This window comes from Geotrypetes seraphini, chromosome 4, assembly GCF_902459505.1.
Source record: "Geotrypetes seraphini chromosome 4, aGeoSer1.1, whole genome shotgun sequence".
Lineage (NCBI taxonomy): Eukaryota > Metazoa > Chordata > Amphibia > Gymnophiona > Dermophiidae > Geotrypetes > Geotrypetes seraphini.
Genome location: NC_047087.1, coordinates 132089098 through 132111843, shown reverse-complemented (window position 1 = coordinate 132111843; position 22746 = coordinate 132089098). Strand labels below are relative to the sequence as shown.

At 41.9% G+C, this 22746-nt stretch overlaps 1 protein-coding gene across 1 annotated transcript in view; it reads left to right on the top strand.

Annotated features, from left to right (window-relative positions):
• Positions 1 to 22746, top strand: part of C2CD2 (C2 calcium dependent domain containing 2) — a 103640-nt gene that overhangs the window by 39712 nt on the left and 41182 nt on the right. Inside the window, exons 3-5 of the mRNA XM_033941444.1 lie at positions 1331 to 1447; positions 4617 to 4721; positions 9242 to 9358. Coding sequence (XP_033797335.1) covers positions 1331 to 1447; positions 4617 to 4721; positions 9242 to 9358 — 339 coding nt within the window. The remainder of the gene's footprint in view (positions 1 to 1330; positions 1448 to 4616; positions 4722 to 9241; positions 9359 to 22746) is intronic.

Genomic DNA, 22746 nt, shown 5'->3' with positions numbered 1-22746 from the left:
CAAAATACAAAATCATTATTCTGAAAATTGTGTGTATATATATATATATATATATATATTTTTTTTTTTTTTTTTTTTAAATAAATGAATAAATAAAACTGCATTATTTATCAACTAATAGCTGCTTAGTGAATTGGAGTTTTGCACTGAAAGAAAAGCCCAGACTGTTCTGGAGTGTGGAGACTGGAGACTGTTCTAAGAGCTTGCGACTTAGGGTCTAAGTGCCTGTCGATAGCCACCTTTTTAGTGACTAGACTCCTTGCTGAAGGTGTGGATGGGCAGTGTAATAAAGCTGAGGTTTGGGTTACAGTGATTTTTGTGAACAGTCATGCGAGGGACAGATTTAAGTAGCCATCTGCTTGCCAAAGTCTGTACATGCATTGTAGCTAATTATCAGAGGGAAGTTACTCAAGTAATATAAAGTATGTATCCACAAAAGACACTGTACTTTATACCTACTGTTTGTGTGGTGGCTGATTGGAGGCAAAATGGCATGTATATATTTGAAAATTGAATGTACTTGTGGTATTTTTCTCTCTTATCCTAAATACCCCCTCTTGCATGCCTCTTTTTAATTTGGCTACAAATGCATACACCATGGAAGCTTGTTCATGCTTTTAGCCAAGGGCAGGTGGGCAGTGGCTGGACAAGCTTAAGTTACCCAATGGCTGGACAAGCTTAAGTTACCCAAGTAAACACTTGTGTGGCATGGTAAATTGTTTTGAAAATTGTGCCTTCTGATAATAGGGGAACACTTGAAAGGAAGAAATTGCCCTGAAGATAAGACACGGGCCCAAGAAAAAGGGCAAATGAGATGTCCAATCAGTGTTTGAGAGTCAATCTTTATTAGGTAAGTCCCAACGGGGATCCCAGTTTTGGCAGTATACGGTACAAATTGCCTTCTTCAGGGGACAACAACTATGCAAATGTGATGTTATTGAGCATCCAACCTAATCAAGGATTATAACACTGTTGCAAGTATAAACATGTAGTCGTGGTGAAGAGATCTAAAAAGAACACATTTTCGATAAACGTGACAGGATTCTTTTTGAATCTCTTCACCACGACTACATGTTCATAGTTGCAACAGTGCTATAATCCTTGATTTGGTTGAATGCTCAATAACATCACATTTGCATAGTTGTTGTCCCCTGAAGAAGGCAATTTGCATATTGTCGAAAATGAGATTCCCGTTGAGACTTACCTAATAAAGATCGACTCTCAATACTGATTGGATATCTCATGTGCCTTCTGATAATAGCAAACCTGCTTTTGCATAAATATGAGAAGAGGAAGACTAACATGGGTACTTGCATTTCTCTTTGTGCAGGTTGTGTCCTGCAGTGTCATGGGACAGTGCATGCGGTTTTCCATCACTGCAACCAGTAATGTGCCTGCTGCAAGCCCACAGATATACAGCGTATGTGTCTCCCCACTCCACCTGCAGGTAAGAAGGAAAGCGTTAGACAAGAAGAGCTAGATGGGATAGCGTGATGGTGAGGACACAGAGCCACCCAGTGTTGTCATTTACTTGTATATTTCTCCTCCTAGAGGTTTTTATGACATTCCCAAAACTGGAAGGGTTTTTGTAAAGGAGCAGTTTTTACCATTAAAAATAGTTCTTATTGGTGATCATCAAAGAATATAAACAAGGATGATGAACATGTTAGATGAGGAATAGAAAGTGGGAGAACAACATTTCCTGATTTACAGCAAATATTAGTATTCCTTCCCCACCCCAACTCACTCTACATTTATCCTAAAAAAAAAAAAAAAAAGGAATTGGAAAACCTGTGTTTTGACCCTCCACACCTGTACAAAAGAAAGGGAGAGGATATCAAATCATCCCCCCCCCCAAGTAACCATCTCACCCCTGTAACCCTAACATTTGGTTTGCCATCTATTAAACTAATGCTTCCCACCCTCCATGTGTTCAGGATCAAACTGTGTGTCTTATGAAGACAGAGAATGCAGGTATGGATTTCAGACTGGCAAAAATGCCTTTTGACATTTAAAAGTAAGACCAATATCCTGAGCCTCTCTATATAGCAAGGTATGAAATTTATTATACCAGTGCCAATGGGCAAGGGATCCATCTCTTTGCCAGGTCTGCAAAGCCAGATGATTAATCTCTTATGGACCTGTTTGGGCAGCCTGCAGCAAACTTTATGGAGCTTGGGGTTCATATCCCTCGTTACTTAGCTCACTTACTGATTCGCAGGAGCTTGATTGCAGGCTTTTAGGCATCAACAGAGGGCTCAGTAGGGCTTTTCGGTGTGCCGGCTGCAATTTAACCTTCCCCCAAGTGCATACGTGGTTCCATGGGTTTTGAGGATCATTCTGACTTTGGTGTGACTGGCAGCTTTCAGATCTCAGCGCTGGAGGACTGAATGTTTGAGGCAAGGATTCTCTCAGATTCAGCTATGAGTTAGAACTAAGGCAGGCTGCATCACCTTCAGAGCACATGGTACAGTGAGTAAGGCTGTTGCAGCCTATGAGCAAAATCAGGGGGGGATCTGAAAAACCTATTTTTGGAAGTTTCTGCCACAGCCTATAGGACTCCCCACCTCTAAAATCCTGTTTTCAGAGTTTTTACTTTTAGTTAAGGCACTTTGAGCCATTATTATTATTATTATTTTAACTAAAATGCTGCTGTGGGTTTCCCAATTATTTTTTTAAGAAAGTTCTCCAGATCATTCAAATCACCTTATTTTGCTTCAAAACTGATAGGGATGGGAGACTGCATGCTTTTTTTTGCCCCTAATTCATGCCAGATTTATGCTAGATAGATGTCAGAGGAGCACCCTTGTGCCATGTTCCACACATCATTTGAAGGGGAAGGAGAAGTGGAAGCATCAGGCTTAGCCTTCTCTTTGGTCTCTATGGTTGAGGAACCTTTGGGAAGCCTGTTTCACAGGAGAAAATCCCTCCTGGAAAGACCAGCTATGTACCTAAGCACAAGAGCGGGGAAGCCGCAAAGCGCAAGAGACGTAAGGTGGAGTTACCTAAAGGGGACTCAGAGCTGCCTAGTACAGGCTTTTCTCCTGAATTTGTTAATTTGATGTGGAGAACCTATTTGGATAGCCGGTATTGCACAAGGGGGCTTGGGCTCCCAGGGCACCTCAAGATCATTGGCAGAAGCTGTCTAGGACCCTGGGGACCTTTCTGACAAGGACTCGAAAGGCGAGGGATCAGTCTTTATGCTCTTGATGTCACAGAGCAAATCTTCCCTGCTGGGTGATTTTAGGGTCACAAACAGGAGAGAGTACACAGGAAGCGGTGGGAGCCCTTGTCCACGGGGAGGATCCTACAATAACCCTGGCTGTTCAAGCCTTCAGTGCTTTTAGAGCTCATTACTGATTCTGTGGAAATTTTGGTTAGACTCCCAAGAGGCCCCTTCCACTCAGTGTTCTGTCTTGAGCAGGAAGTGAGCACAACTTACATTTTTCCCCTGGCATCCTGATAAAAAGTGTTTTAGTCATGGAGCACTGAGATGCTCCTGAGGGTTCTTTATAGGTAGCCAAAACAATGACTAGGCTGTATCCTATGGCACAGGAGCATCAACAGATGTTCACCCAGCCTAAGGTAGATTTCTTAATTGCTCAGGTATCCAAGCAAAGATCCCGACCAACCACAGCCAGAAGCAACCAACCAACCAGAAAATCTATATTCTCCGTCACTGCTCCAGTGCTATGGAACAATATGACATCGTATCTTCGTGAAGATGTCTCCATTTCAAAATTTAAAACAAACTTAAAAAAATTTCTGTTCAAGGATTCTTTTGATTGCTAATATCACCCAAGCATTTACTAATCTGACAGGATGCTAATCCCCCCTCCCCCTTCTGTGATTTCCTTTCATTGTCTCTCTTTCCTATAGAATATTGTATTTCTTCCCCCACCTTCCCCTTCGTACATGTATGTATGGCTGTGTCATTGTGATTACCTGAGCAATTTTATATTTTTAGCCTTTTTTAATATAGATGTACACTGCTTAGAAATATTATAAGCGGTATATCAAATTTTAATATGCTTGAAGTGAGGGAGGCATGGTACTGAAGGATACGCAGGGTGGAATAATTATCTTCCCAATTTGCAAGGGGGTAAAATCCTGTTGGCCAAACAGCCAGTCACAGACTTGTTTCAATATTAACAATCATAATTGTAATTACATCAATCAGCAAGGCCTAAGCCTCTAACCCCCTCTTTTACTAAGGCACGCTAACCGTTTTAGTGCATGCTAATATGTAGCACGCGCTAAAATGGCTAGCGCCTTAGTAAAAGGACCCCTAACTCTCCAGCCCCTGCTGAGAATCTAGTTTAAATTTGAATATATTTTAATCATTTTATTATGTATGTACATTCTTGTAATCTGCTTTGGATAATGGCGGACTAGAAATAATAATAATAAACTAAGATGCCTGAGGAAAGTACTTTATTAAGTATTGAAACGCTGACAGTGTCGAGCTTCTATATTTCCTAATAAAAATCCCTTTTGGAAGCATCTCGTTTTCTCCCACCGTTTGTTTTCTCTTCTTTTTTCATTTTTATATCACTGTCAGGAGAAGTTCTTTTCCTTTTGAGATTTGTACCTGGCAAATTCTTTTGTTCCATCAGCTGGAGCTTCATGTGAAGGAGGGTGGAGAAGATATCCTGGTCATGTGGTCCTTCATCAATCTACCAAATGTGAACCTTGAAATCCAACCAAAACCAGGGCAGGAGGTCAGTGAGTAAGTTAAGTCTCCTCTTTTCCTTAGATCTTTGAATTAAGGGTTGAGTATTATATTACAGCAGAGCCAGCATGTAACGCAAACTGTTAGTCCTAGCATTTTAAAGTTCTACATTTAAATCAACCAACTTGTCTTGTCAACAGGATTTAATGGCATTGTCTAACTACAGTATTAAGATTGAGTCAGGGGAAAGTGGTGTTAATAGCACCTGGAAGTTTGATGTGGAAAATGTGCTGGAGAACTAGGACTTTTTCATTAGCGGTACCTGTACTATGGAGTAGTGAAATCCTATTTATTAGCATTCAGAAAAAAAAACAAACTGATAAATTTTGCTTCCTGGCAATGTTATGTGGGGTGTCGGGATTTGTTCACTGAAAGGGTAATTTGGACCCAAGTTTTCTAAGCAAAAGTAGGAATAAATAAATCAGTGGAGAGGCCTATGGTGGGTTGGGGCACTAAGCACTTTGCTCTTTTCTCTCCCCATTCCTCTTCCCTTCTGCTGCCCCTCCACCCCCCCAAAAAAATTAAAATTACCTTAGTTGGTGGAGATTGCCAAGCCCCTGTAGAAACATAGAGCGAGGCCTGATCCCCCGAAGCATGGAGCATGCTCATGATGTTAGTGGTGGCACTTAGAGCCACTGACAGCCATGTTTTAGGGGCTTGAGGCCAACTCTGGATTTCTAAAGTTGGTGGGGCTTGGTAATCACTGCCAGCTACAGAATGGTGCGCTGGCTGCAGGGTGGGCTTGAAGCAAATGTGGTGGCCGACCTGTGGCTATGCCCCTGAAGTGGATATAATGGGGAGGTGGATATATTTGTCTTGTATCATATTCATTTTAAATTGTAAACTGCTTTGTATTACTTGAGTAGAAAATACAGGAATCCTTTTACTAAGCCACATGCTAACAAGCACCTTATACAGTAAAAAAAATAAAAAATAAAAATGGACTACCATGGGATGTGCTACAGCGTCACTTGAAAGTTTGTTTTTTGTTGTTTTTTTTTAATAAAATGTGTACATATTTAACTTTGTGCTAAATTTTTATTTTGTTTTGTGGGGTTTTTCTTTTTAAATTTGGAGGGGGTATGTCGAGGATGGAGAGTCTATATTACCACAGGCTAACTGGTTGGCACCCAGATAAAGCAGGAGCCTTTGTCACCTCTAGATTCATGAAGATTACAAGGACTGCCCAGCAGTGGCATAGCAAGGGAGGTTGGTACCGGGCATCACCGTGCGGTGTGCTTCCCCCTCCAACTCTTCCCCGCTGTTTGAATGCCCCCTGCTTCCCACGTACCTTTGCCTTGGCTCCCATCTAACATCATGTCCTGGTCCCGTGCCCTGGAAGTGATGTCAGAGGCTGACGCGAGCAATAAGTGGAAGATGATGCTCATGTTGACGAATATTTAAAGAGATATGTTGGGGGGGGGGGAGAGACTGAGAGGAGGAGACAGAGGTGCCGGTGCCTCCCCCCCCCCCGTGAAGATGGCGCCTGGGGCAGCCTACCCCCTGCCCCCCCCCCCTTTACTATGCTACTGCTGCCCAGGGTCGTATAGAATACCTGTGGCAGAGGAAAGAGTTTTTTGTTTCTTTTTAATTTTTATATGGTGTCCCTCCTAAAGAAGCTAAAGTATTTGTTTCATAGAGCATAAAATGAGACATAATATGATAGAAATAAAGTAAAAGCATGAAATACCATCTTAAAAAGTTCAGAAAGGGTTCCTTGATTGGCGAAATTAAAAAAATCAGTATAGCTTGCTGGGCCTATGTTTCCAGACAGATTTGCTAGGGCATCAGGCCGCCAAGTGGTATAAATTAATATCTGATTATTTGAATAAGAAGCCTAAAACCAGTCTAAAAGACATTTGGAGCATTGAGATAAAGCAGCATATTTCTGCTACTCAATGGCCATGGATTTGGACTTGGAGGATGAGATGTACAGCGTCAGCATCGATGAGACAAACTTGGGGGTCCTTTTATCAAGCTGTGGTAGGGGTTTAACGCGCGTAATACCTCACGTTAAATCGCCTGCTGCGCTAGCCACTAACGCCTGCATTGGGCAGGCGTTAGTTTTTTAACCGGCCGCGGGGGTTAGCGCATGATGAAATGTCCGACGCGCTAACCCCACTAGCGCGGCTTGATAAAAGGACCCCTTGGTTTTTTCTGTTACATAGTTTTTTGGACCCCAGTTCGTTTGCAAAAGTTGGATAGTTCAAAGTCTAATAGATGCTGGCACTGTTTTGTTTTGTTTTTTATAAATCTTTATTCATTTTTAAAACTCACAATAAGTGTAACATAAAATACAAGCATTTTATACTTTAACATCACTTAATATATCATCAAATTCGAACTCTCATCAAATATTCCCCCTCCCTTATACCCAATAATTATTCATAAGCAAAAGAAATCAAGAAATATTCCCCCCCCCACCCTGGATGTGTATGAACAAAAGGGAAAAAATTAATATTTATTCTAAGCAGTAATTTCAATCTTTACAGTATCTTGTTAATGGCTCCCAAATAACATGAAATTTCTTAAAATTTCCCTTCTGCATGGCAATTATCCTTTCCATTTTGAATATGTGACACAAAGAGTTCCACCAAAAGCTATAATTCAGCCTATCCCAATTTTTCCAATTATTTGTAATCTGTTGTATGGCAACCCCTGTCATAATAAGTAGAAGCTTATTGTTATTAGAGGATATTTGGCTTTAGCCCTCATTGACATGCCAAACAATACGGTGTCATAGGATAATGCCACCGGATCATCTAACAAATTATTTATTTGACCCCATATTGATTTCCAGAAAGCAAGTATCAAAGGACAATAGAATAACAAATGATCTAATGTCCCAGCTTCAAGATGACAGTGCCAGCATCTATTAGATTTAGAGCTATCTAACTTCTGTAAACGAACCGGGGTCCAAAATGCTCTATGTAACAGAAAAAACCAGGTTTGTCTCATAGATGCAGACACTGTACATCTCATCCTCCAAGCCCAAATACGTGACCATTGAGATGCAGTAATTTGATGCTTCATCTCAATGCTCCAAATGTCCCGAAGACCAGTTTTTGGTTTCTTATTTAAAAATCCAGATATTAATTTATACCACTGAGCGGCCTGATGTCCCAGGAAGTCCACCTGAAAGCATAAGAGTGGCAAGCTATACTGATTACTGAGATTTTTCCATTCAGGGACACTGCATCACTTGTTTTATTGTCCCTTGATACTCAATTTTTGGAAATCAATATGGGGACATATTAATATGATACTGGAATCATCGCTTCCATTGTCCTACGATGTAGTCATCTGTGGGACATTGTTGAATGCTAAAAATCCATTAGACAGGTATAAAAGCAAACTCCTTATCATTATGACAGGGATTGCCATGCAAATGATCACCAAGAATTGGAAAAACTGGGATAGGCTTAATTTCTCCTTTTTGTGGGAAACTTTGGGCTCCTTTTACAAAGGTGCGCTAGAGCCTTAATGCGCGCAATAGCGCGCATTAAATTCCCTAGTGCGCTAGCCACTACCGCCTCCTTTTTAGGAGGTGGTAGATTTTCGGCTACCGCACACTATAGCGCGTGGTAATTTTGTGCGTGCACTAAAAACCTTAGCGCACCTTCGTAAAAGGAGCCCTTTAGGGCAGAGTACAGTACTGGGATTTAAGAAAGGATTGGACAATTTCCTGCTGGAGAAGGGGATAGAAGGGTCTAGATAGAGGATTACTGCACAGGTCCTGGACCTGTTGGGCCGCCGCGTGAGTGGGCTGCTGGGCACGATGGACCACAGGTCTGACCCAGCGGAAGCATTGCTTATGTTCTTATGTCTATGTTATCATTATGAAAAAATGAATTCAGAAATATTGGGTCATAATAAACTATTCAAAACAACTTAGGCTCCATTAACGAATTTAATTGTAAAATGCCTTTATTTCCTATTTGATTTGCACACACACATCCAGGGAGGGTGGGAAATATATCTTGTATTATTCCTTGATTGGATGTACTGGAAGGGAAAATATGTTTTGTAGTGTTATTGATCGAATGTAAGTGCTGTTTATGATAATAATTGTATGTAAAATTTAATGCACTTTTTACTTAAATTGAAAATCAATAAAGAATTTAAAAAAAAAAAAAGTTAAAACAAAATCTCAGATAGCTGTCCAGACTGACATCACCACTTAAGAAAAAGCCCTTGTAGAAAGTAAGCCGAGTTTGTGAAAAGAGGCCACAAAGCGTTTAGTTCAAAACTAAGATCTGCTTTTTTCTTAATGTCCCAGCATAATCCATTCCCTGCCCATTAGGCTTCTACTTGAATGGTTTTTAGATACAGATTTATATACAAGTTTGTTTTAAGAATATGCCTATTTTAGTCTCAGATTCTCTTAAGTTTTTGTAGCTGCAGGTGTGAACTTGTCTGCTTGGCAGCAGCTGACATACCTTGCAGTCTATCTCTTGGTCATGGATTGAAATTTCAGAATTTTTTTTCTCCCCTCTGTGTTACCATCAGACGGCTGTGCTACATCAGGTGGAGGCAGCACTTAAAGATGCTGTACAAGCTCTGCTGAGCTCTGTTCGTCCATCAGTTGCGCTAAGCACAAAACCCACCAGTGTTAAAGAAGTCCAGGTAAGCTCAGCTTGTGGTCTTCTAGGATTTTCCTGGCTTGAAGCTTTCCGGAAGTTCTGAGCTGACCAAGAAGCCACTTCAAAATTCAGGTAACATATGTTTTCCAAGAAGCAGGACTCGCCCAATACTGTCAACTAAGCCATTCTCTCTACTCCCTCGCCCTTCCAATTTCATGCCCTGTTAGGGTTCCAAATCTCAACCCTGGCTGACTCCCTGCTACCTGCGCTCCTGTGCCTACTCTGCTGAATGTTTTTGGCTTAAATCCCATGTGCATGCTGACTTCATACACTTCAAATTCATACTGATATCATTCCAGTGTGCCTTTTCACTTGCCAAACAAGAATACTATATCCACTTAACCACCTTTCTTGGTTCTAACCCTCACCATATCTTTACCACACTAAACTCCCTACTCAAAGCACCCTCACCTCCTATCCTCCCTTCAATTTCTCCCCAGACTATGGCAGAGTTCTTCTACAATAAGATCCAGAAGATTCACCTTGAGCTCTAAAACAGGCTGTCTCCCCCTTCCTCCATCTATCCCTTCTGCTAACCTCCCTTCAACACCTGCCACCATCTCCTCCTCCTTTTTTGAGATCACTGGAGGAAACCGCACATCTTCACTCATCCTCCAAACCCAGTACCTGTTCCTCTGATCTGATTCTCACTTGCCTACTCAGCGCTATCTCTCCCGCTGTCATCCCTCCCGTATGTCACATCATCAACCTATCACTCTTCCTGTCCCTGATGCCTTCAAATACACCATTGTCACACCCATCCTCAAAAAACCCTCACTAGACCCCACGTGCCCCCTTGAACTCCCTCCTTACCTTCCTATCCAAGTTACTTGAATGTGCTGTTCACTGCCGTTGCCTGGACTTCCTCTCATCCCAAGCTATTCTTGATCCACTTCAGTCAGGCTTTCGCCTGCTGTATTCCACAGAAACCGCCCTTATTAAAGTTTCTAGTGACCTGTTCCTGGTCAGATCCAAAGGCCTCTACTCTATCCTCATCCTTCTCGATCTATCTGCTACCTTTGATACTGCTGATCACTGCCTGCTCCTTGATATGCTGTCCTCGCTGGGATTCCAGTGTTCTGCTCTATCTTGGTTTTCTTCCTATCCCTCCCATCGCATTGTATGCAACGGTGGTGAAAAGGTTTAGGTCCCAATTCCTGCCCCATACTTTCTGAGTCTCTGTCATTTGAAAGTCAGATGCATCTGGGGACATATTGTAGAGGCCAGAAATGATCTCCAAACATATCCAATTTTATTATGAACTTCACATTCCTTTTATATCTTTTACATGAATCAGTGTTGTCAGCATGTGTCAGCATGTGACGTAAACACAAACCATATATGGACACAGGTCACATGAAACTTTAAAGACATCAGCATTTTCCTCTATATCTGGCTGGAGTCCAAAAGGTCAGAAAAAGCCTTGACCAGCAGAGCTTCTTAACTAAAGCTGTCTGTAAATACGGCTTAACAAAACAATTGAATTCACTTCACAACATCTCTGTTCAAACATACATGTCCTTGTAGTATTTTCAAAGAGGGAAAGACAAACAGAGTCTGGCTTTCTTACAGCTGGAAAACATGGCTTAAGGACATGATACGTGTCCCTTCAATCCCCTCTTACGTCATGAAAATGACGTCATAAATACACAGCATGAGCTGGAAGGGAGTGATACTCTAGATATGTCTCTCAAGGAGGGGTTTTTTAGGAGCTGTAATACGAATAACACAGTACATGAGCAGTCAAGACAAGAGTGCAGATAATAATAGAGATTATAACAATAAAAAGGTCTTTTACCCAACTCTGCATTCAACTAAAGTGCTGATCCCAAGAATTAGATAAATCAGAGTTACATTTGAGCTCAGCAAAGAGGTCTGCTAATTTCTGAATGTCCATAGTAGGACCTATATTGTCAGAAAGAAAAGTACAACAGCTTAAAATACTGGGAAGAATTTTTCAGCTAGAATCATAGCTAGGGCCATATGATTTAACCATCTGAGAAGTGGAGCCTGATTGATCAGTAATACCTTGCAAGGCGTCCCTAGAATAGTTCACAAAGCGTTACTGATTATAATAAATTTAACTAATCCAATCAACATTCTTATTAATAGTAATAAAGGGAATAAGGAACTCAAACCCAGCCTTAACCTGAGCTCGGGCCTTAAATTCATCTGGGACCCCTCTTGGGACCCCTATAGCATCTATGTATACAAGTGGATCAAATTTATATCAAGACAAATAAAAGGAAAAACCATGTGAATAGGAAGGATGCCGTTCAGAAAAATATGCAGGAGCATGGTAACCTTAGCTAAAGTGCACTGGCCTATCCACTGGCTGGGTAGCTTAACACGGAGCCAAAAGTCTCCATAAAGCTAGTAAATATCAAATCTGATGCAGCAACAATGGGGCATACCTATGAGCCAAGACAGAACAATAACCTGGGGGTAAATTACCTACAAAACTACCCTGTATCAGATTAGAAACATGACATGTGTAATTACCCTTATAGATGGTAATGGCAATATCAAGCTTTTTCTCTGTCCAGGCAGCAAAAGGTATTTAGAACACCACAGTGCACAAAGGAGATAGGTAAAATTAGAGGAGATATTGGTAAATAACCCAAAAAAAGCATAGTTGGATACCAGGAGGGAGGTCCAGAGGTACGGTTCCTAGATGGGGTCTAGCTTGAGCACATATGTAACAATTACTCTTATTATGTTGATCAGCAGTGAATTTCATCCATTCTAACCAAAGGTTACGTTCTGATAACCCTACCTCAACAGCCACAATATCTTCAAAAGTGGGATTGGCAATAGCCATCATGTCAGTAAGTTTATTGAATGTAGGGGCCAGTGGGTTAGTATTTTTTGGGGCCCCCACAAAATGGCGGGAGAGGATGAGTGGAGGTAGATAGATCCCGTAAGAAAACTGATGGGTCGGATAGCTAGACCCACCCTTAAACCACATGTCCATAATGTACATACCTTCATCAGTAGGTCTAGGGTTGTCAATAGTAAGAGAAAGCTTAATAATTTGTGCAGGAACACTTTTCCTATAACAGTGTCCAACCTTATGAAGGGTCATACAAGTAAGCAGTGATTTACCATTTTGGTCCACTGTTTTGTTTTTCAGAGTATTTTCTAGTTTATAAGTCCAGTCAGTATCAATATTCCACCCTACCGCTCCCCAGAATGCACACTTATCCCCCAACGTGAGTCAGTAACATATATATATATATATGTCTTTAGCTTTAGGAATCTCTGAGGACCAATGGCACAGCCTTGGGATATCAATTGATGAACAGTCCACAATGTCACAATATTCAAAGGAGAAGGTGGCAACTTGCACACTGCTGGAATTATACCATAAGGTAGTATACTGTCTGTCTTTCTGGATTCCAATTGAAGGACAGCTTTTGCGAGGGAGTAGTCCAGCTTAACGTGTGTTCGCAAAGAGATGCCGGGGGTGCTGTTTACAGCAGGAGTGTCAATTACAGATGGGTATGGGCAGAAAGTGTTGTGGACCCAGAACACATCATCCCTGTAGACCCAGTTAGAAATGATCCATACAGGGAGAAAAACTAGCAACAGCGTTGCCAGTAAGAGAATGATAAAGTTGGTAGAATGCTGCAATGAGATCATCATGTTGTTCTACTGGAGGAGGTGAAATCTGCGCAGGGAAGACTTGCTTCTGGGGTTTTAGGTTAACCCTCTTCAAGCGACTTGCGTGGATCCAAACAGGACACTCCTCAGTGAGTGCAGCGGGCTTGGTCACAGCGATCACAGTAGTGGGAAGGCCAAAGGGGAAATCCGTCTGCTTCCGATCCTTGGAAAGCTTCTGGACAATCACCAGGCTGGAAAAAATGGGTAGGAATCTGTGGAGAGAAAGGAGAAGTGCAAGACACGTTTCTTTGAACAAGCCCTAATATTTCAATTAGCTTTTGGACGTATTCCTCCTGTATCAAGGGAAAATCTACCCATGGGGCGGGGAAAGGTCATCCCGTGAGAATCTCAAAGGGAGAGCAGCCAGATGTCTGTGCATACAGAAAGAGATACTTGAAAAGAAATGCTTGAAAAGCATTCCAAATATCATTCAGCAGCTGTACTCCAATGTGATCCAAATAAGAGATAGAAAAGGAGAAAGAGACCATGTTGCCTGTACTGAATGTGGCAACATGTAACAATACCAATTCATTTACTTGATATAGCTATGGCAAAAGAGAGACAATACTCAGTTACTTAAGGTTCTTAATTGAACAATCCAAAAATATATGTTTTTTCGTGCTTCATATAACTATTATGCACTTCAGAGAGACCATACTGATGTACTGAATGTATTCAGAAATGTATATTGAATGGATCATATGTAGGGAACACCACGAAATAAACGCTGTATAAAGTAAAACTTTTTCTTAAACATATAACCCCTAACTAAACTATATTCAGAATATAAAAGCTATAAGTAAAAGAACATTGCGCAGTTAGGCTAGTAAGAAGTGGAAAAAGAGCTCTAGAAATGGCCAATGTTATGTATCCTGGGGTACCCACTAAACTAAAACAAGTAGACATGACACAGACAAAACATAAAGTTTTAAGCGTGGAGCTATTACTCCATCTGTCAAGTGTGCAGGGCTGAATTTAACTCTGCAAATAAACACATTGATATAAAAAAACCAAAACAACAAATAATGTATATCATAACCATCTCATATTTGGAAAAAGGCATAAAGCTAATGTCTCTTTGGAGCGTCTCTATCTCTGCAGTGATAAAGAGGACCCTTGGAAAACATTAGAAATATCTGTGCCAAAACTGATCTGGGATGGCTATGTATAAATCCGGAAAAAACATTTTAAATTAGCAACATCCTAATTTCAGCTAAAACAATAGAAAGGAATTGTATTTTCCAATTTATTTTCAATTCACAACCGTGCCAGCTGTAATTATCGAACTATATATCTCTGTATCAAGGAGCAAAAGGTCAAGAATGACAATATCACTAGCAAGAAGTTAAAATGTCGAGCGAGCACTACGATAACCAATACCATAATATTGGGCAATGAATAAGGGAGAGCTAGCAGCTGGTATCCAGGGTTTCCCCTCTTTGCACCAAAGTCCGTCCAAAAGGGCGGCTTTGGGCATATGCCAAACGCCAGGCATCAAGTTCAGAGTGGGGGGGGGGTAACAAAGGACTAGAAGGGAAGAGAATCCTGTTCACCCGTGAGACCCAGAAGCCCATTTAAAAGAAGGGCTTGTACATCATGAAGAGTGTGAAGGGTAGTGGGGTGACCAAGGGTCAGAGGAGTAACCATCTCTACCACCATAGCACATGCAGCCAGGGAACTTGAACAGGAGTGACTATAGAAAAAAAGGCAACAGAGCGTAACTTACCGCCATGTTCTCCCTTCATGGTGTTACAATAGTCCCAAACAAAGAGATAAAACATGTGGGCATAAGCAGGAGAACCCAAACCTGAGCTAGAAACCAAAGCACATCTTAAATGTCCAACATTTCATGAGTCCATCTGATAAGAGCAGTCATTTCAGAAACCAGGGTCTGTCTCAAAATCTGGTCATAGAAAGAACAAACAGAGATCCATTGGCGGCAGTGACCAATCATATCAAGAAAAGTAAGCATGTCTTTCTTGGTAGCTGAGCGGGGCAGACCCAGAACAGCAGCAATGCAGAAAGTGCAGATTTTCCTCTGACCATGAGACAGGACAAAACCCAGGTATTTCACTTCAGATTTACAGACAACCATTATAAAAGGTGCAAACTATCAGCCTGACAGGTCTACTGAATTATGGAACACAAAAAGTTGTACAAAATAAGGATAGGACCATGAGGGGCAGTGCATGACTGTAGAATAGCCCTAAGGACAATGAAGTCAACATAGCCCTGGGGCATTCCACACTAGGTATACTGTTGCTTAAAGGTGAAGGCAAAAAAGAGCTGAAAAGCCTCACCAACAGGGACAAAAATAAAACATTCCTTAGGACAATGACAGAAAAAAAAAACATTGGCTGCCGGTGGAATGGTGGAAGAAACATAAGTGCAATGAGAATTACCAAAACACTAACAGCCCTAAAATCTAGGACGAAACGGGGAATGCCATCAGTCGATGATTCAGAAACCAGTATACCTGGAGGATACCGTGCAGGAAGATGGAGGAGAAGACTTACCAGATCGCAAACAGGACAGACTGTAAGGGACACAAGAGGGAAGGACACACAAGAAGAGAACAGGCTGCAAACTCAAGTGTATGTACACGAATGCAAGGAGCCTTAGAAATAAGATGGGTGAATTAGAAGCTGTGGCACAAAAAGATGACTTTGACATCATCGGCCTCACGGAAACATGGTGGACTGATGAAAATGTCTGGGACATGGTACTACCAGGATACAAATTATACCGCAGAGACAGAGGAGACTCAAAAAGGAGGAGGCATTGCCATATACATCAAAGAGGGAATTGAATCTACTGGAGAGAACATGCCACAACGGACGGATAAGTTAAAGTCTCTATGGGTCAAAATTCCAGGAACAAATGGACCAGAAATGAGGATAGGCATCTACTACCGACCTCCAGGGCAGTCCGAAGAAATTGATGAAGAAATGACGGATGAGATTAAATGCAACTGCAAGGGAGGCAACGCAGTTATCATGGGCGACTTCAACTATCCGGGGATAGAATGGAACCTAGTACCTCTGGCTGTGCTAGAGAGACCAAGTTCTTAGAAACTATAGGCGATTGCTTCCTGGAACAACTTGTCAAGGAAAACACGAGAGGAAACGCAATTCTGGACTTAGTTCTAAATGGGCTGCGAGGACCGGCACAGGTTGTAGAAGTAGAAAGGACGCTGGGAAACAGCGATCACAATATGATACGCTTCAACCTGGAAATAGGGCGAAACGCTCGTCCAGAATGATGGCCATGGCCCTAAATTTCCGAAAAGGAAATTACGAAGGGTTGAGACGCATGGTGGAGAAGAAAATTAAGAAGAGGATAAACGCTATAAAGACACTGGGGCATGTTTGGTCTCTTTTTAAGGATATGGTCACCGAGGCGCAAAATCTATATATACCACATATCAACAAGGGATCAAAGAGGAAAAAGAATAAAGAACCGGCATGGCTCACTGTAGAGGTTAAGGAAGCGATCAAAGACAAAAAAACCTCATTTAAGGAATGGAAAAGATCAAAATCGGATGAAAACTGGAATAAGCACAAACAACATCAACGCAGCTGCCATAAGGTGGTAAAAGTGGCAAAAAGAGACTATGAGGAAAAAATAGCCAAGGAGGCGAAAAACTTCAAGCTGTTCTTTCGATATAAAGAGAAATGACCCGCGAAGGAAACGGTGGGACTGTTGGATGACCAAGGAATAAAGGGAGCGCTAAAGGAGGACAAAGCAGTCGCCAATAGACTGAACACATTTTTTGCGTCTGTATTTACCAAAGAGGATATACACAGCATGCCGGAACCCATCAGGCTATATGCTGGAAACAAAAACGGGTAACTGACCAGAGTTTACGGTCAGTCTAGAAGAAGTATACAGGCAGATCGATAGGCTTAAGAGCGATAAATCCCCAGGACCGGATGGTATCCATCCGAGGGTCATCAAGAAACTGAAAGGGACCATAGCTGAACTGCTTCAAATAATAGTCAATCTGTCATTCAAAACAGAAAAGATTCCGGAAGACTGGAAGGTGACGAATGTTACACCAATCTTCAAAAAAGGTTCGAGGGGAGACCTGGGAAACTACAGATCGGTGAGTCTGACCTTGGTACCGGGAAATATGGTAGAGGCGCTGATAAAGGACCGCATTATTGATCACCTTGACGGACATGGTCTGATAAGAACCAGCCAGCATGGTTTCAGCAAAGGCAAATCTTGTTTGACAAACTTGCTGCACTTCTTCGAGTGAGTAAACAGGCAGATAGACAAGGGCAACCCGATCGACATTGTATATCTGGACTTTCAGAAGGCATTTGACAAGGTTCCACATGAACGACTACTTCAGAAAATTATGAGCCATGGAATCGAGGGAGAAATACTCACGTGGATTAAAAACTGGCTGGAGCATAGGAAACAGAAAGTGGGGGTAAATGGGCAATACTCGGACTGGAAGAGCGTCACCAGTGGGGTGCCGCAGGGCTCGGTGCTTGGACCCGTACCCTTCAACATCTTTATAAATGATCTTGACATAGGTACGACGAGCAAGGTGATAAAATGTGCAGATGACACAAAGTTATTCAGAGTAGTGAAGATGCAGGGGGATTGCGAAGATCTAAAACGTGACATAATCAGGCTCAAGGAATGGGCATCGACATGGCAGATGAGGTTCAAAGTGATGTATGTCGGTAACAAAAATCTCAAGCAGAGTACAGGATGTCCGGGGCAGTACTTGGAGAGACCTCCCAGGAAAGGGACTTGGGAGTTCTAATCAACAAGCCGATGAAGCCGTCTATGCAATGTGCGGCAGCGGCAAAAAGGGTGAACAGAATGCTAGGAATGATAAAGAAGGGGGTCACAAACAGATCGGAGAAGGTTATCATGCCGCTTTACTGTGCCATGGTGCGCCCTCACCTAGAGTACTGAGTACAGCACTGGTCACCGTACATGAAGAAGGACACGGTACTACTCGAGAGGGTCCAGAGAAGAGCAACTAAAATGGTTAAGGGGTTGGAAGAACTGCTGTACAGCGAAAGATTAGAGAAACTGGGCCTCTTCTCCCTCGAACAGAGGAGATTGAGAGGGGACATGATCGAAACATTCAAGGTACTGAAGGGGATAAACTTAGTAGATAAGGACAGGTTGTTCACCCTCTCCAAGGTAGGGAGAATGAGAGGGCACTCTTTAAAGTTGAAAGGGGATAGATTCCGTACAAACGTAAGGAAGTTCTTCACCCAGAGAGTGGTGGAAAACTGGAATGCTCTCCCGGAGGCTGTCATAGAGCAAATGCCCTTCAGGGATTCAAGACAAAGTTAGACAAGTTCCTACTGAACAAGGATGTACGCTGGTAGGACTAGTCTCAGTTAGGGCGCTGGTCTTTGATCAAAATGGCCACCGCATGAGCGGACTGCTGGGCATGATGGACCACTGGTCTGACCCAGCAGCAGCACTTCTTATAATAATAATAATAACAGCTTATATACCGCAATACCATGAAGTTCTATGCGGTATACAAAAGATTAAGCAAAGGTACAAATTGACTGACTTCAAGAGGGGAAGAAGAAAGAGAAGTAATTAGACAGGAAATTCATTGTTGAGGAGAAAAGTGATCAAAAGGACAGTAGGTCGCTATTGAGAGGAAAGAGATAAGTGGATCAATTGTCAAGATGTTTTAAGAACAGGTGTGTTTTTAGACGTTTCCTAAATACCTCATAAGTAGAGGACAAAAGTAATTGTTCTAGGTCTTTACCCCATGATGCTGCTTGGTGTGAGAGAAGGAATTCATGGTGTTTTTTCAGTTTGCAACCTCTCACTGGGGGAGAAACGAAGTTGAAATGTGAACTTCTCTTGTGTCTGTTGGTTGAGAAGGAGAAAAGGTCAGTAATGTATTTGGGGGCAAGTCCGTGTAATGCTTTAAAGCAGAAACAGGCAAATTTGAACTTATGTTCTTATGAGAGCTGCTATACTCTTACTCCTCTCCTAAAGTCACTTCATTGGCTCCTCTTACTGTCCCACAAACACAATCATTCAGCTGCCCCTCATTATCTTTCTTTTTTTTTTTTAATTCTTTATTTGGTTATTTGTTACAATACATTAATAACAAATATTCATGAATGACCACAACAAACTCAATATAGAGAACATAAAAAACTTAGGCAATTATCAACCGTGTCTTAGTCCACATTATCATGGTCGCCAGTACCTTTTTTTTAAAAAAAGGAAAGGAAAGAAAAAAGAATCAAATCCATCAATCTACCATCTAAAGACAGGCAAAATGGCATTTATATTTATATACATCGTCCTCCAAAAATAAAATCAGTAATAGTAACTAAACTTTCAACAAAGGTTTCTGTTTAACAAAGTCTTCTAACTGGACTGGATCATAAAACACATATTTATCACTTCCATACGATATGAGGCATTTGCATGGAAATTTCAAAAAGAAAGTAGCTCCAACTGCCAAAACCTTAGGCTTTAGCTGAAGGAACTGCTTCCTTTTAAACTGAGTTTGTCTAGCGACGTCAGGAAAAATTATCACCCGTTGGCCACAAAACATTTCCTGTTTTTTCGCAAAATACAATTTTAAAATAGCATGTTTTTCCAACTCTGTCTTAAAAGTCACAAGAAGAGTTGCACGTTTATCTATTATATCTTTAGATGATTCTAGAAACTGCGAAACATTCAAACTATCAGGTGACACCATTTTGTCCATTTCACCTTCATTTGCCATAACCTTGGAATCTCTCGAGATGTAGTACAAATTATCAACTTCAAAAGCTTCCACATTATTATATTGTAATATCTCTTTCAAATACATTCTCAAGAGTTCCATCGGAGACAGATAATGTGTGATTGGAAAATTTAAAATACGAAGATTTTTAACCTTGATAGAATTTTCCATTTTTTCTAATTTAGAATGCATCACCATACTATCCTTAATATTAGAAACAGCACTAGCTTGTAAAGTACTTACTACTTGATCCAATTTTTCAAACTTAACAGCTGTTTCACCAATTTTACCTTCTTGCTCTTTAATTTTCATTGTTATATCAGTTGAAAATTGACACAAATCCGAAACAGTTTTTTGCAATGATGTCTCTATTCTATTAATGCTAAGCCAAATATCATTTAGAGTGATCACTTTATCCTTAGGGATAACAACTGAGCCTAGCCCAGTACTCATCTGTACTGGAATTAGTTCTTTAGCTTGCCCCAAGGATTGTCCTGAAACCTCCAGTTCAGATAATAAAGATAATTGTGGGGAAGAAGTTACTCCCTCTTTAAAAGGGAGAGGAGATACTTCTAACCCTAAGGAATAAGATGGTTGAGGAGGTAGTGATGGTTCCCCTGAGGATAGGGAGACAGCTTGAGTATCTAATGTTACCTGCTCTTCAACATGTGACAAACCAGGAAGCATAAGATGACGATCCATCGGGCCCGTCATTGTAGCAGATTGATTTGCTTTAACCTTCCTCTTGCCCATATTAAGGAATTAGATACCTCTGCTCCCTGGTCCTCTGGACTCCGAAGGGGCTCAAAAGGGGCAGGCCCCTTTAGCCACGCCCCTTCGGCTCGCGACCCGAGGCTCGCGACCGCGGGCCGCGTACCGCGGCTGAACCGGCAATTAAGGCTCCTCCGAAGGACCCCCTCAGCTGGCTGGAGCGGACAGCAGCGGGACTGCCTGTCCCGATGTTGAAGGAGTGCTGGCTGCACTGACGACAGGCTCCCTCCCGGCTGAACCGGCAATTAAGGCTCCTCCGAAGGACCCCCTCAGCTGGCTGGAGCGGACAGCAGCGGGACTGCCTGTCCCGATGTTGAAGGAGTGCTGGCTGCACTGACGACAGGCTCCCTCCCGGCTGAACCGGCAATTAAGGCTCCTCCGAAGGACCCCCTCAGCTGGCTGGAGCGGACAGCAGCGGGACTGCCTGTCCCGATGTTGAAGGAGTGCTGGCTGCACTGACGACAGGCTCCCTCCCGGCTGAACCGGCAATTAAGGCTCCTCCGAAGGACCCCCTCAGCTGGCTGGAGCGGACAGCAGCGGGACTGCCTGTCCCGATGTTGAAGGAGTGCTGGCTGCACTGACGACAGGCTCCCTCCCGGCTGAACCGGCAATTAAGGCTCCTCCGAAGGACCCCCTCAGCTGGCTGGAGCGGACAGCAGCGGGACTGCCTGTCCCGATGTTGAAGGAGTGCTGGCTGCACTGACGACCTCATTATCTTTCTTTACTTCTCTCCCCCTATGTTCCTCCTTGTGAACTCTGCTCAGCTGGTAAGTCCCTCCTAACTGTGCCCTTCTCTTCCTCTGCTAACTCCAGACTTCGTCCCTTCTGTCTTGCTGCACCATATGCCTGGAACAAACTGCCTAAAACCTGACAATGTTCAAGTCCCAAGTAAAAAGCTCACCTCTTTGAGACTGCTTTCAACTCCTAACTCTTCTCACATTGGGTTCTGCATCCCCCAACCCTCTATGTCATGTCTGTCTGTCCAAGTTAGATTGTAAGCTCTTCCGAGCAGGAACTGTCTATTTAATGTCATAATGTACAGCACTGTGTATGCCCATCAGCGCTATAGAATTGTTAAATAGTAGTATTTTAGGTGCTTCTTGTGAATTTCAGTATATATTTTTCCCACATATCTTCCTTTCTCCCCTATATTGCTTTCCACATCAGTTTATTAAAATAAATGTCCCACGTCCTTGTATTCTATTATTACTACTGCAACTACTATTTATTATTTCTATAGGGCTACCAGATGTATGCAGTCCCTGCTTGAAAGTGTTTACAGTCTAATTATGACAGACACACAGGACACAGGGTGAATCCTAGGAAGCTTTAATGCTAATGCTTGAATTTGCCAATTCTGCAGTAATTCTCTATTTTAGCACCTGAACTTCAAAGCCCCACTATTTATAACAGGTATCAGAATTGCATTAGGTCCAACTGTCACTATTTTAGGAGTGATATTTGAACCTACTCAGATTTCTAGTGTTGTTGAACGGAATTTTTACAAATTAAGAATGATATATTCTATAAGGATCTTTTTCTACTTCAGCCCTCCATGTTTTAAAGCTCTCTTCTGTGATCAGCCAACTTCCATGCTCTTTATAATTGGACAAATTTTATACGAATAACAGAGATAAAATGGCTACAGATGGTCCAAAATATGGCTGTGAAATTGTTGCCAAATTCAGGAAAATTTGATCATATAACTGCTTAATTAAAATCAGAGCACTAGCTCCCTCTTAACCATAGGATTATTTTTAAGATCCTATGCTTAATTTATAAAGTGTGAACCAAAAATAGAAGAGAAATCCTCACGATGTAAACAGCAAATCCACAAAAAGTGAGGATTAAAAGATGACCTCCACATGGGAACCAAATCTTAGATAAAAAGTTGATATCTTTTCCAATAAATTGACTTTTATCTAAGATTTGATTCCCTTGGGAGGTCATCATTCAATCCTCTTTTTGTGGATTTAATGTAATTTTTAAAGGGCCAGATTCTGTAATTGGTACCTAAAAAAGATAAGAGTCTAAAGTTAAGTGCCTATTCCTTGTCAATCACACTTAGAGCTCCTTTTACAAAGCCGCGCTAGGGCCTTAATGCGCGGAATAGCGCGTGCTAAATTGCTGCGCACACTAGCTGCTACCACCTCCTTTTGAGCAGGCGATAGATTTTCGGCTAGCGCGCATTAATCCGG